General features: G+C 32.2%; 2 protein-coding genes and 1 long non-coding RNA gene across 4 annotated transcripts in view; 2 read left to right on the top strand and 1 right to left on the bottom strand.

Moving 5' to 3' along the window:
- The window catches only part of LOC111698767 (rap1 GTPase-activating protein 1), a 51,423-nt gene that overhangs the window by 27,916 nt on the left and 7,242 nt on the right, over nt 1-16,265 (bottom strand). Inside the window, exon 3 of one of the 2 annotated variants that reach the window (XM_023469194.1) lies at nt 9,799-9,867. In XM_023469194.1, coding sequence (XP_023324962.1) covers nt 9,799-9,816 — 18 coding nt within the window. In that variant the 5' untranslated portion in view covers nt 9,817-9,867. Of the gene's footprint in view, nt 1-3,495; nt 3,711-9,798; nt 9,868-16,265 lie in introns of those variants that run through there. The other variant, XM_023469195.1, reaches the window with a different exon arrangement.
- Nucleotides 8,397-8,828, top strand: LOC111698768 (uncharacterized). The gene is made up of 2 exons (XR_002764611.1): nt 8,397-8,539; nt 8,718-8,828. It is a non-coding gene; the product is annotated as an uncharacterized LOC111698768 (long non-coding RNA).
- The window catches only part of LOC111698765 (tetratricopeptide repeat protein 37), a 28,766-nt gene continuing 24,623 nt past the window's right edge, over nt 12,123-16,265 (top strand). Inside the window, exon 1 of the mRNA XM_023469191.1 lies at nt 12,123-12,128. The gene's annotated coding sequence lies outside the window, so the exon portion shown is untranslated. The remainder of the gene's footprint in view (nt 12,129-16,265) is intronic.

Raw genomic sequence — 16,265 nt, forward strand, 5'->3', positions numbered from 1 at the left:
ATTTCACAGCCTGACATGGAATCCATTTTCACAAAAATAATCTATGAAATATTCTGGTCATAGGAAATTACTATGTGAATTTGAAGAGGGGGGAATGGGGGAATGAGTTTTGCTATCACTAAGAATGACTCATCTAAACCTAATTATATAAAACACATGGCGTTCTTAGCGTAAACTTACCACAAAAAATGAAGCATTCAAGATTAATGTAAATACACAAAAAACACTCCATAATTCTAATAAAAAAGATCAAACATGTCTCAAAAAACTTTTTTGTAATAATATTTAAAAAATATCCTTTTCTATGATTGCACATGTGTTTACTGTGAATATTTGTAAATGAAAACTGTGTTTGCACTGTAAAGTAGGTATGCTTGGCCTTATCAGGTTGATAACAACACCTGTAGGACCTAGGACAAATTTAGGATCTAGGACAAATGTAGGACCTAAGAGAGATGTAGGATATAGGACAGTTATATAGTATCTAGGAGTAGGAAAAATGTAGGAACTAGGACAAAAGAAGTAACAAGGACAAATGGAAGAACTTGGACAAATATAGGAAATTGATCAGATGTACGACCAAGGACAATGAATGGTCCTTGGACAAATGAATGATCTTTGAACAATGAATGATCTTTGGACAATGAATGATCTTTGGACAAATGAATGATCTTTGGACAAATAAATGATCTTTGGACAATGAATGATCTTTGGACAATGAATGATCTTTGGACAAATAAATGATCTTTGGACAATGAATGATCTTTGGACAATGAATGATCTTTGGACAATAAATGATCTTTGAACAATGAATGATCTTTGGACAATACAAGATCTAGGACAAATGTAGGATCTAAGACAAATGTAGAACAATGACAAATGTAGGACTAAGTCAAATGAAAGACCAAAACAAGAACATAACACAGAATTAGACCCAGAGAACCAAAAGCTATAAATAAGGAAAGACATAAAACCTATTTACTAGACCACAATCTTAAATAACAATCCAACAAACTGTAGGTTCACATGTACAACATGTATTAATTGTATTTTAGAAATTGTTTTGAAAATAAATAATTCAGACCTCTATCTAATGATTTATAAGCTGTATTTTTTTATGGTGAGATTTATAAGTTTCCCGTCTTTTTTTTAACGAATTTAGAATTGTACATTTATATTGAAAACATATTGATTTCGATATCCAATGTGGGCTCTTTAAAATTCGAGGATCAAGGCTTGATCTCTCAATTAAAGTTATCCTGGCAGGGTATGACCATCAAGGAGTATCAAAGAGGAAAAAAAATGATCCGTAGATCTGAATAAGATGGTCGCAGATCAATGCTCGATCCAAAAGTTTACAATACAACTATAATAGTACAGTTTAATTTTAAAATCTTTCATTAAGGCAAAAATATTTTCCTTTCTTAAAGGCGATTGAATTTTTAAGCGCTTTTCCAGGAATTTAAATAAAAATTTTTAATATTTTAAAAGAAATTCAGTTTTCGTAGAAAATTTAACAAAATATACAATGAATTTTAAATTTATATGTACACGGACAAAAAAATCGTTTAAACAATGAATCAAATTTGAAAATAGGATAGATAGAACTCACACCACGTTTCTGATGAAACTTTCAATCCCCCCCAATCAGTCGATTGTATCTTAATTTTAGATCCCTGGCTCCAGGCTTACCATTCATCATTGAATAATAGGAGGAGGGGAGATAAACTGTACAGGGATACAGGAACCAGTCCTGGCTCTCACGGGATAATGAAATCAACATTGAATTTGCAGTAGTAAAAAATCTAATAACTAACCATATCTTTCTTTTTAATTTGGAATTTTTACCAATTTGACTTGGGCGCTGGATAAAAATTTAACTGATATTGATATTTTTCTTGTTTTGAAATCGATGAAAGAAAACCACGTTTTTTCACCTGTATTTTTTTACTCCACCCTTCGAAGAACTTTCATTAAATTAAATAATTTGTATTGCTCTGTTGTTAGCAAAGATTAATTTTCAATATAATAAAATATAAATTTTCCAAACATTTACATTACATTTTGATTAAAAATCAGAATGAATGAATTATTTTTTTTTCATAAAAAATTACTTCTTATTTGTTAGTCGTTTTTCTATATAAATAATTATTTTTTTTACATGGAAGAGTTCTGACGTTAAAAACTGTTTTTCTAAAATCTATTTTGTCTCTGTATATATTCAGTTCATGTGATTTTTGTAAATAGGTCAATTAGATACAGTTATAGGATCAATACATAAATACAAGCAGCTGTACAAGGAAGATGATTTTATACATTACCCCCCNTTCCAAGTGATAATATAAAAAATATCATAAAACAAAACAATATTTCTTGTCATAATTGTTATTATTATAAATGTTGAAAATGTGCATTAGTTATTATCACACTGAACGAGCAGAAATTTAGATAATTTAAAAGTTAATATTAAAATCATCGTTTAAGAACCCACAAACGATAAGCGGTAATTCTGCAATAATTTGTTAAGGTTTAATTTTCTAGCGAACATCTAACATTGGTTACGTTAACTTATTCGATGTGGTTTTATTTTAATGATAAACTAGTTTTAATTCTAAATAATAGTTATTCCAACAACAGTCCCCCCCCCCTTGGGCAAAATACACGTATTTCAGCATTATCATAAATAGTGTATTTCAGTTGGTTGAATCTAAAGAATAGGACGGATGGTCGCATTGTTATCCTTGTTCTTCTGTTTTAATAGATTTAACATGATTTACGGTATCAGCCATTCTTCTTATTCAATCCTAGTTCTTCTATTCATTTATAAACTAATCTACACTATTGTTTACTTAAAAAAATATTTAAACTGATAATAATAAAACATTTCAATCAGAATTATTTTAAAACAAAATCCTGAAAATCCTTGATTTTACGACAATCTTTACAAACATCTGTATGTATATAAAAGCATTTGTTCACGGTTTCGTGGTAAAAAATATGGAAACAAGCTTGCTTTTATCTTTCACCGAGGAGNAAAAATGATCCGTAGATCTGAATAAGATGGTCGCAGATCAATGCTCGATCCAAAAGTTTACAATACAACTATAATAGTACAGTTTAATTTTAAAATCTTTCATTAAGGCAAAAATATTTTCCTTTCTTAAAGGCGATTGAATTTTTAAGCGCTTTTCCAGGAATTTAAATAAAAATTTTTAATATTTTAAAAGAAATTCAGTTTTCGTAGAAAATTTAACAAAATATACAATGAATTTTAAATTTATATGTACACCAATTTATCAATATATATTTAAATATATATATATAAATTCATCAGAGAAAAGAAAATTCATAAAATTCAATTTTGATAAATGTCTTAAAACAAAATTCTTATCTTTCATACGCAGAAATCCATTAAAAAAATTGAAAATTAGGGGGGTCGACAGTTTTTAATAACAATATAGCAATTCTAAGTTAGAACTCTTAAAAGGTACATACCTATCTGTGTTTATTAAATCAATTAAATCCACTAAGAGCTTTTTACAGTTTTTTCTTCGATCACTTTCAAACTCATTTATAAACTATGTTCACGTTACATGTCAGACACTGTGTTTAGTTTAGTTTAAAAGTGTAAATTCGAATACACTAAAACTTATATGACACAACAAGCACTGATAGCAGGGTAGTACTGGACTGGACAGTAAGACTGATACTAGATGGTTACACTACAGAGAAGTTGAAAACGTAGTTTGTAAACCAACCTACCCGGCCCGCCTAGCATACACCAGGCGGTACGCGCCAATATTTACCATCCCTTTTAAACCAACATGCTTAAAAAGTCGTGCCATGCCGCACTTTTTATTCATGTCATGTCGGGACAGTACAATTGATTTGGGAAGCACAGGGTTAAGAACTGCAGCAAGTATAATTAAACCGTACCGGACTGACCGGACTTGTCCAGGCACTAAGTGACCGATGAAATATTGATAAATATGAACTGAACTGAACCGGAGGGTAACACAGCAGTTCATCTGGCAAGGACGGGTTGGGACACCTTCTCCAGGTGCTAATGTGAATACAACAGCTTGTGCTACAGGGACAGGGTTCAGCCACAGAATTAAAAAGGGAGTTTTCAAAAAAAATTATCAATTTTCAACAACGGATTCATTTTTTTCATTATCTCTCTTGAAAATTGTCAAATTCTGACAAATTCCTTCATTGTATCTGCAGCATAAATCCACACGTCACATTAATCCGTGGAAGATGTGAATCAGACATGCCATTCTATTAAAAGAGGATCAGTTGAAATTACGTCAAAAGTCCCGATATATATTCAGAAAATCAATGAATCCATTTTGAGAATGGAGATACTTGTACACAAGGTACTAATGCAAGGAAAGTTTTTTTAGAGGTGTACGCATTTTTTGTACTGCAGTGTACTGTTTTTGGGTGGAAGAGTAAACAAAAGACGAATTTCACAGCCTGACATGGAATCCATTTTCACAAAAATAATCTATGAAATATTCTGGTCATAGGAAATTACTATGTGAATTTTCAAAATTATCGAAATTAAATGCTTTTTTCCTCCTCGGATACTGGAAGAACACTGATGCATCTATTCTTACTTACAAATCCACCCAGAGAGAACTAGTTTCAATATGTACGCAGAGTATACGCGACCGCAATTAACTTTCCTTGCATTAGTACCTTGCTTGTACAGATATCACTATAGTTCATCTCGCCTTACTCGGTTGCATAAAACAAGTTGAATCAACCACATACTGGGTACAGTAGACCGGCTGGTACTGGTTTGGATCATGAAACTTTTCAACTTTTGTGACATAAATTATGTTTCTAATTGAGACAGAAAATAAAGGAACTTAATTCAATAATGTAAAGTACATCCTCTCTTCACATCCTCCCCCCCCCCCACATTAATATTTTCCCTCTATTAAGAAAACTTGAGAGAATTGCATCCAAATAAAAAAATTTTAACAAAAAACATTTAAAATAAGTCTGGCTTACATTCGTTTTTCTTTCAAGGCTTAAAAAAAATTTGCAGTGGTTTTGGTTTATATTATTTTAATATTATATTGATTCCTCAAAATTTTTCTCGTGTGTTTTTCGCTGCAAAAATTCTTATTTTTTATGCTTGTGATTTATTACAATTTGATTTGATCAATTTTCTGGGGAATTGAATTATTTAATTTGAAAATGCAAAGTATAGGATTATTCTGGTCCTCAGGGACGTATGTGAGCGAAAAGATTGACTTATGATTCTCATCCCTAAAGTTGGGATTTTATTTTTGAGTTTGTGAACCGTCAGTTCCAATTGGATTTCGTAGATTTTCAAAATTTTCAAAAAAAGAATTTAGTTGAAGGCAAATTTTTGACGTTTATTGGATACAAACAAAAAAACAGAAAAACAGACAAGCAAAGTATGTACATAGATATATACTTTGCTTGTCTGTCTGTTTTTTTGTCATGCTGTCCGTGTGTGTCCAATAAACGTCAAAACGTCTAAACTGATCGGACCCAAATTTTTTGTGGGACCTTGCGTGACCAAAGGGAAGGCATATGGATGTTCGAATTTTAAAAAAATTGCCTTCAGCAAAATTCGATTTAAATTTTTTTAAACCTACAATTTTTTTTTATAAAATCCGCGAAAGTTTTTTTTTGTTGTTTTACAATGTATACAAAGAGAAATTATCACAGTTGAAATAGAAGTAGCGCGAAGCGCCGTAAAAGCATATAGTACTAAATAAACTTTAAGAGTTTTTTTACAAAAAAGGGAAATAATCCTTTTTAACGGAACATAAATATCTTTTCTATTAAGTAAACAAAAATCTAAAATAAACACTGATTAAAATGTTCAGATTTAAATCAGAATAAAACTTATTAATTTCTACATGACTTATTCTTTAAAACCACATGATGCACATTAAATAACTGCATACATACTTCATACTTCAATCGAGAGTTTTATCATTGGCCATTTGTTTACTATTTTTTGATATTAATACAAAAATAATGATAATTCTAAAAATATAAATTTATGTTTAGTACTATAAAAAGAACTAACAACTAGTCTCAAGATCTAATTTAACCTTAATCACAAAATATGCATGATCCGCGCTGATAAAACACGAACAGTCGTACTGTCCAGTCAGGCTATCCAGTGTAGAGTCAACTCAACACGTTTTATGCAACAAATGCAGCCTGGCAAGATTACTGTGACTTTCGAATCTCTACATCTTTGCAACCTGATGGTTGTAAAGCTGTAAACCTAATTGATATTTTAAACCGACTAGTTTATCCTGCAGAATTTATGACATTGATAATATAAAGCAAAGGTCCACGATATCATGGTTCAAGATTTAAATATGGAGAATGAGAAGACTAATCAGTTTCTTAAACACTATTTTGTACAAGAGGTTTCGTGATTCTATATCAGCGAGGTTGCGAGGTTGCAGAGAAGATATTTCAAGGGGGAAAATTTTATTGGGGGATGGGGTGTGGGGGGGGGGCTCATGCGATCTTGTTGAAAAATAATCGAACTACATTTTCAACCAGAAGTTACGAATTTTCTTTTTATGACGACCTAGAACTCATTCCATGGGCGACTTGAGGGGAAGGGGGAGGGGGAATAGAAAAATTCCTAAATACACCCCCACTGACTCAGAGGAAACTCAAAAGGGATGATAAAGAATTTTTCGATTTTTGATCTTAATAATTATCATTGATGGCAGCTTAAACTGGAAGGTCTCTGAGCTGAAATATCCTTAATCCCGATCTGTTAATTAATCTGGAGATAAATAACAAAAGGAGAACACGCATTATTTAATCTGGAGATCAAGAAAAAGAGAAGATCAAGTATTAATCCAGATATCAATCCACCATTAAAAAGTTCCCAGCTCTGATTACCTAATAAAATTATCACGGGGTTAATATATGCATTTAAAATCCTATACAAATACATTATTTGTCCCCCTCAAGGGCGTAGACGGAAATAAATCTAGGGGGGGCTGCCTAGGAGCTCCTAGGAGGGGGGGGGGGGTCAAAATTTGAACTGTAAATTCAAAACATTTGGCTTCTTGGATACTTTAAAATTACACAATACACTATACAGTCCTATTACCTAAAAAGTACTAATTTAACTCTCCCTCTAACAAAAAAACAGCAAACTAATTTTTTATGTTCTTCACTCTTCAGTTTCAGATTTAAAAAGAGTGATTGCTTTGAAATCCGGGGGGGCACTGCCCCTTGTCCCCCCCCCCTTGTATACGCTCTAGTGCCCCCCCTCCCCTTAGTCTAAAGAGGTATATTTCTCAATGCCAGATATTATAAACATTACAATCTGAAGAGTTTATCAAATATATTTTATTCTACCAATCATGAATACAGAAGGATACTAAGTATACAATATTCAATATATATTTTGAAGAGTTTATCAAATATATTTTCGTTTATTTTCTTTAATACATAGAAACCCAGGAAAAACAAATAAAGAACAAAATAAAACTTCTGTACTTAAAAGTACACAGTATCTATATAATTATAAAGAGAAGTATAATCTCTGTTTGTCTATTTAGATGTCCAATCAGAACTCAGGAACCCCTGGACCGATTGGCCGCAAAAGAATTAAGCCAGCTTTGTCACAAACTAATCCCTATAATTTTACAACCAAAAGTTTAGGTGTGTGGCAAATACTCAATTTCTTTTGATAGAAGAACTGAGGAGAACCAGGCGTTGAGTGGGTTGACTTTTACTGGAATAACTGTAGATAAAGCTAGGTTTTCAAGATAGTTTAGCATAAAAGTGATCAACTAATTGTATTTAAAGCGTTATTTTAAGTTTTCATAAACTAAATTAATCATCTGAGTTTTTTAAGTGTAAATTCACTGTAAATTTGAAAGAAAAAAGTAACTGGAGGAACGGAGTTGATAACATGCTGATTCTTTCAAAATAGAGAAAAGTCGCATGACAAATCTCTTCCTTAATCAAAATCAAATATACAATATTTTTTTGAAAATAAGAACAATCTGGAGTAGAAAACCTATGAATGTTGTTCAATGTTCATTTTGAAACAATTTGATGTAAAAAATATCTTTAAACTTAATGATTATGTTTATAATCTACTTATGAGCCTTAAAGAGACTATACACGTAATTTTAACCGACCCTTAAAAAAAGAGTGGGATGTTTGCTTCACAACGGTACCCTTTAAACAATCACTTGGACGATTTTCAGGTTATGAATCAGACGTGCAGCAACCCTGTAATTTCAGTTCAAAAGGACTTCTGTTACGCGAGCTACGCTGCGTTCATAAAGTCTATGTGATACCCATGCGAATCTCTGAGTTCTCCCTGAGGATCTGTACAGAACGTATTGTAAAGACCTAGTTTTAGAAGCTGTTTACAGTCCGACTACGCATGCGCAAGTTTTCTGCGTAGGAGCGAGCAGATTCTACTTCAGTATATAATTGTATTTCATGTAATGTTCGTCGATTATTAAAACCGTGTGAAAATTCTAGGACCACTGCGGTAATTATGATTATATTTATATGAATATTGTTTATTTATGTTCGGTTATGGTTGATATTGTATGATGTAATGTATGGGTTCCTTGCCACAGTTTTTTAATGCCTGAGTGGATTTATTGCTGTATTTGTATGATTTATCACTCAATGCTTTTTCTGTTGGCTTATAAAAGATTATTTAGATTGAAGGCTTAGAGAAATAAACGTTCGGAACCTTATTATCATCCTTTTGTTATGGAGAGCGTTGAGAGAAGGAAGCCTTACAATCCTATCCAGAGAAATACCACTCGGTACTTATAGATTTCATTAGGTCTTTAGGGAATTCGCTAAGTAGCGAAACAACTTCTTACATACCATCTCAGTTCTTCCAAAAAATTACTCGATGTAATAATTTGCATCAGCAGAGTCTAGTTATTTGCTGAAAACAAAAACAAAAACAAAAAACTAAACGACAAATTTAGACATATTCCCTTTTAAAAATTAACAAACCTAAGTAAACAAGCGAAAGTTAAAAAAAGACCAAGATAGTAAAACTCATTCAGTAAACACAGCTCGAGAGAAAGAATGGGATAAACCAAACTTTTAATCTAATTAACCCTATCCCCGCTGGGGTACTTGAAAACCAGGANACTAGATTCACAGAATATCAGAATATTAGATTACTAGATTCACAGAATATCAGAATATTAGATTACTAGATTCACAGAATATCAGAATATTAGATTACAAGATTCACAACGGTACCCTTTAAACCTTTAAATGATTAATGGATAACACAGCTATCCATATCCTAATTTAAGGAAACGCTGAACGTTGAATAATAACAGTATTACTTCATATAAATATATTAGTAAGCAAAGTTTCATATATTCAAAAATATGACCATCCTTTTTTTCGGGAGTTACAGAATATATATATATATATTTTTCATTTGAATTTTCAAAACCCGCGTCGAACATGGATTATTCGGACATTATGCTTGAAGATAGTCATATGATGTACACTCTATACATTGCACTATGTACACTCTATACATTGCACTATGTACACTCTATACATTGCACTATGTACACTCCACTTTCCCGGTACAGTTAACAAACAATTTTTAGGGAAATAAATACAAATTTTTACCCGTCTATGATCTGACAAAGGGTACTTGTGAATCAGACATATAGATTGAGAGGGACTTAAATTACGCATTATACATTCGCTTCAAACTGGACGCAAAAATATTAAAATATAACAAATACTAGAAATTCCTACCTCATCTTCGGACTCCATTTTGTTTCTTTTTTCTAAACCCGGGAACTTTTCTGCAAAACAAACCGAAACCTAGATACATTTCTTTTAATATATTTAAGAATTGTTTTGTTTTTAACATAGGTGATTTTAATTGTATTAGACTTTGCCCGGAAACCTTAATTAAGTTTGGTTGTATGTTTATACCCAATAAACGGAAAAACGGCTGAACCAATCCGGCCCACATTTTTTTTAAATAATCTTAAATTGAAGGTTTAATGTATTTGAATATTTCAATTTTGAAAGAAAAAAATCCCCCCCCGCCATTATCATCCTACACTTCGTTTTAAAAATGTGGAAAACAATTAGTTAATGGGTGTTAGCTGTTAATGTTTGTATATATACAATTCCATTCATTTTGGATGAGCTGAGCCTGGAAGATAGGTTTCAATCTGTTAAGAGCATTTTATCAAATAATTTTACTAAGTGTTTTGCACTAATACAGAAACAGGGATACAGAATACAGGATGGGAGATACAGAACAGAGACAATATATAATACAGTACTCGGGATACAGATTTACATATCATGTATGAGGTCTAGAACGGAAATTGATACAGTAATTGGGATACAGAGTTACATATCAGGTCTAGAATGGGTATTGATACAGTAATTGGGATACATATTTATACATCAGGTCTAGAACGGATATTGATACAGTAATTGGGATACAGATTTATACATCAGGTCTAGAACGGATATTGATACAGTAATTGGGATACATATTTATACATCAGGTCTAGAACGGATATTGATACAGTAATTGGGCAGGTCTAGAACGGATATTGATACAGTAATTGGGATACAGATTTATATACCAGGTCTAGAACGGATATTGATAAGGTAATTGGGATACAGAGTTACATATAAGGTCTAAAACAGATATTGCTACAGTAATTGGGATACAGATTTGTATAAAAAATGAAAATGTTTGGGATACAGATTTGTATAAAAAATGAAAATGTTTCGGGATACAGATTTGTATAAAAAACTAAAATGTTTGGTAATACAGATTTTTATAAAAAATGAAAATGTTTGTGATACAGATTTGTATAAAAAATGAAAATGTTTGGGGATACAGATTTGTATAAAAAATTAAAATGCTTGGGGATTCAGATTTGTATAAAAAATGAAAATGTTTGGGGATACAGATTTGTATAAAAAATGAAAATGTTTGGGGATTCAGATTTGTATAAAAAATGAAAATGTTTCAGGATACAGATTTGTATAAAAATGAAAATGTTTGGGATACAGATTTGTATAAAAATGAAAATGTTTGGGGATACAGATTTGTAAAAAAAAATAAAAATGTTTGTGATACAGATTTGTATTAAAAAATGAAAATGTCTGGGATACAGATTTATATAAAAATGAAAATGTTTGTGATACAAATTTGTATAAAAATGAAAATGTTTGTGGATACAGATTTGTATAAAAATGAAAATGTTTGGGGATACAGATTTACATAAACACGGAAAATAAGGTTTACCATGAAACGGCGGGAGAAACTGTAACTTTAAAAAATAATATAAACCGGTTTCATCAGCTAGTTTTTTTAAAATTTTATAACAATGTATTTCTGTATAAAGAAGTAACGAACATTTTATGCATTTTTTGCAGTAAAAGGTTTGCAAAGTTTGGAAATAAAATGCAAATAAAATGCACCTTAATTTGAAGAAATGTGAAAACATTAGATAAAATCTTTAGTTTCCAAAACTAGAGAGATAAAAATCTGCAGAATAAAGAGTTTAACCAGTTAGGACCAAAACCATCAACCGGGGGAAACATTTTAAGGTTTGTAGATATTATGTTCGTCTGTCTGTTTAATTTTCAGTTGGTCCAGGATATGATTTATTCTGATAAAAATATTAAACATTATTTTGTTTTATTTTATTTAAACGTAAACCAAGATATGCAACAAAAATAGAAGAAAGTCGTTAAAAGTCAAAAATATACCATAAAGAGAAACACAATAAGTAAGTCTGGCATCAGAAGACAAATTCCAATGTTTTCATTTTCTAAAGTTCAACTCCTTATTTCAAAAGTTCAACTCCTTATTTCAAAAGTTCAACTCCTTATTTCAAAAGTTCAACTCCTTATTTCAAAAGTTCAACTCCTTTTTTCAAAAGTTTCTATATTGACTTAACTCCTAAATTCCTACTCCTAAAGCCAGGTGAAAAGCAAATTAAAGCTGGTTCGCATATGGTGAGAAAATTTGCAAATGTTTTTTCTTTTTTAAATAATTTGGATTTTATTTCAGTGTTCTTGATTTTAGCAAACGGATCACTTCAAAAGTCTGTTTAAAGTTCGAACAAGTGAAACCGTAAAACATGAAAATAAAAATGTTTCTTAACGAAATTTCATTTAAATGAAAATCCAAGAATTCACATTTTTAGAGCGGAAAATATGTTGACAGTAAAATTGCAATAAAAGAGTTGATTACTTTGACGTTATTGCAAAAAACTTGAGATAAAAAATACATTTGCAAAGTATTACAATTTCTTCAGTAAACATTAAAGTTTTTTTTTAACAACTTTACTATTTATACAAATTCATCGAAATTGGAAATAAAGTCATGATGTTAGGTACTTTCCCAAAGGATTTTTCCCAAGTAACAACTTCCCTAAGGGTATTTCCCTAAGTGGCAACTTCCTAAATGTGCAATTTCCCAAGCGGCAACTTGCCAAGTCTGTCCTAACCGCAGCGTTCGGCCCCCAGCCTGTTCTAGCCGCTGGGCTCAGCCCCTTAGCCGCAGCACTCGGCCCCTCCCATTGCAGTCTGCGGTTTGAAAAGTTCGAACTTTTGAAAGTCCAAAACCTACAAAGATAGCCCATCAATAGCCATACCAGGTCCCACATACACACATATAAATTAAAAATTAGATTAGTAAGGTTCGAATAGAAGTAGTTGTATACACAGTCTCTACACGTTGGATCATATATCCAAACAAACAGAACACCAGAATCTTGACATTTAGAGCTCACCCCCTCCTTTCATTTCACCGACCTCGGGGGGGGGGGGGGGGAGGAGGGGGTATTGAGGTGAAGCTGAAAGGAAGGATGGATTGCCTAGATTTAGGAAAGAAATGAGACACCAACGGAACAGATTTTCTCGCGGAAAGACAATTGACGGAGTAGAAGATGATCTATACTGTAAATAGGCAGATTATAAATATTAAACTATAAATGCGTAAATGTGATTATTTTAATAAATAAATATTTGTAGGAAGGTATTTCGGAAATTCGGAGAATAAACGTAGAGTAAACTTAAATTCTTTTTTCCAAAACATGTTTTTTTCTTTTTAGATTATCAAAACAAGAATGAATAAGAATATTCGACAGAAATTTGAGAATGGGGAAATTGTGAAAAATTGGAGGATTATGAAAATATGTATGGATGAGAGGATTAGGAACACATATATGGATAAGATGATTAGGAAAACATTTATGGATGGGAGGATTAGGAAAATATGTATGGATGGGAGGATTAGGAAAATATGTATGGATGAGAGGATTAGGAAAACATTATGGATGGGAGGATTAGGAAAATATACGGATGAGAGGATTAGGAAAACATTATGGATGAGAGGATTAGGAAAATATGTATGGATGAGAGGATTAGGAAAACATGTATGGATGGGAGGATTAGGAAAACATTATGGATGGGAGGATTAGGAAAATATGTATGGATGAGAGGATTAGGAAAACATGTATGGATGGGAGGATTAGGAAAACATTATGGATGGGAGGATTGGGAAAATATGTATGGATGAGAGGATTAGGAAAATATGTATGGATGATTAGGAAAATATGTATGGATGAGAGGATTAGGAAAATATGTATGGATGGGAGGATTAGGAAAATATGTATGGATGAGAGGATTAGGAAAATATGTATGGATGGGAGAATTAGGAAAACATGCTTGGATGGGAGGATTAAGATAATATGTATTCAGTAAGAATAGGAAAACTAAAACCTGTATTCAGTGGGATTAGGAAAACTAAAACCAGTATGCAGTGGGATTATGAAAACTAAAACCCGGTTTTCAGTAAGATTAGGAAAACTAAAACTGGTATTCTGTGGGATTAGGAAAACTAAAACCGGTATTCAGTGGGTATAGGAAACCTAAGACCAGTATTCAGTGGGTATAGGAAAATTAAAACCGGTATTCAGTGGGAATAGGAAAATTAAAACTGGTATTCAGTGGGATTAGGAAAACTAAAACTGGTATTCAGTGGGATTAGGAAAACTAAAACCGGTATTCTGTGGGATTAGGAAAACTAAAACCGGTATTCAGTTGGAAAAGGAAAACTAAAACCGGTATTCAGTTGGAAAAGGAAAACTAAAACCGGTATTCAGTGGGATTAGGAAAACTAAAACCGGTATTCAGTTGGAAAAGGAAAACTAAAACCGGTATTCAGTGGGATTAGGAAAACTAAGTTTATGGGAAAAATATTTCACATTTTTTTTTACTTTCGATAGATAGAAATATGGTGGGATTAAGAATAAAGTAAAATTTGGGAATAAAAATACAATTATAAAGCGGGATTAAAAAATTATATAAAGTGGGATTAGGAAAACATGTGAACCGTGGGGTTAACACATGTAATCAGTAGGATTAGGAAAATGTGAATGAGAACAAGGAGTTAGGATAGAATGGAGTTAATAAAAAAGAGATGAACCTAGTTACCTCTGCAATTTATTCTAATTGTATCAATTTATAAATGTTCTTTAAGGTTTCCTGGAATACGAATTCAGTTTATAAAAAGAATTTTCTTTTCTGATAATCAAGATTTATGGTTCTAGATCCAGAATATCCAGAATATCTAGAATATCTGAAGGAGAAAGCTCCAACTGGTTTATTTATCAATTATTAAACAGTTTTGATTCAGTCAAGAATTCAATATATTTTGAAATTAAGCCAGAGCACGATTATAGCTTTTCCACAGCCATCAATTCAGTGGTCCAGGGGGGGGGTTGATATATTTATAATACCCCCCCCTCCTACAAGGGGTGGGGGGGGGGGCTGTCGGAATGAGTAACTTTTTTAATGCTTAATAAATACATGAATGAAGTTGTAAAAATGAAAGAAATGATAGCATTTTAATTAAGGGAATGAAAGAATAAAAATAAAATGATGGTAAGAATAAAAATAAAATGATGGAAAGAATAAAAATAAAATGATGGAAAGAATAAAAATAAAATGAAGGAAAGAATAACAATAAAATGAAGGAAAGAATAAAAATAAAATGATGGAAAGAATAAAAATAAAATGAAGGAAAGAATAAAAATAAATTGATGGAAAGAATAAAAATAAAATGAAGGAAAGAATAAAAATAAAAGTAAGTTAAAAAATCAATTTAGAAAATTAAAAAAAGGGAGATAAAGGAAGAATTGTAAAAATATGAAATGAATTATGAGTAAACAGGAGTAATTTATGAAGAATAAGAAAATATTGATAAAATAACGTGATGGAGAGTTTAGGAATATATAAGATGGATAACAAAACATCATAAATAAGACATCTGGGAAATTAATTATGGGAATAGGAGGAGGAATATATTGGAGGTAGGGGGGACAGGAGGGGAAATACATTGTAGGTAGGGGATACAGGGGAAAGGAGGGGGAGTATATTAGAGGTACAGGGGGCGGAGGGGGTATATTTTGGAGGTACGGAGGGACTGTAGAGGCATATATTGGAGGTACAGAGGGACTGTAGGAGGTATATATTGGAGGTACAGAGGGACTGAAGGAGGCATATATTGGAGGTACAGTGAGACAGGAGGGGAAGTATATTAGAGGTACAGGGGGGCAGAAGAGGGAATATATTGGAGGTTGAGGGGGACAGGAGGAGTAATATATTGGAGGTCGGAGGGACTGTAGGAGGCATATATTGGAGGTACAGGGGGAACAGGAGTGGGGAATATAATGGAGGTACAGAGACTATAGGAGGCATGTATTGAAGGTACAGAGAGACTATAGGAGGCATATATTGGAGGTGCAGAGGGACTGTAGGAGGCATATATTGGAGGTAAAGAGGGACTGTAGGAGGCATATATTTGAGGTACAGGGGGACAGGAGGGGGGTATATTATGAGGACTGTAAGTATAAGATATTGTACACAAAGCATCACATTTGGGGGATCTAAGAGGCAAGGAAGGTGTGTAACATGATACGACTGTTCTCCGATCCAAGTTATAAACATAAACATCCTTCTCTTAACTCTATTATACTCATACAGAATTTGTTTTACACTGTACAGTCGGAATCAGAAAACAAACCTGTAATGACACCAGAAATGGAATCTACAGATTGCATTCCCATCTAAAAGAATCTAGTGTACTCAATTGATTGAAAATATAGATATTTTGAATATCAATCAAACCTTTACAAGGAATTAAACTTCAGACTAACAAGAAAGGTTTGTTGGGG

This window comes from Eurytemora carolleeae, unplaced genomic scaffold (genome assembly GCF_000591075.1).
Source record: "Eurytemora carolleeae unplaced genomic scaffold, Eaff_2.0 scaffold109, whole genome shotgun sequence".
Lineage (NCBI taxonomy): Eukaryota > Metazoa > Arthropoda > Copepoda > Calanoida > Temoridae > Eurytemora > Eurytemora carolleeae.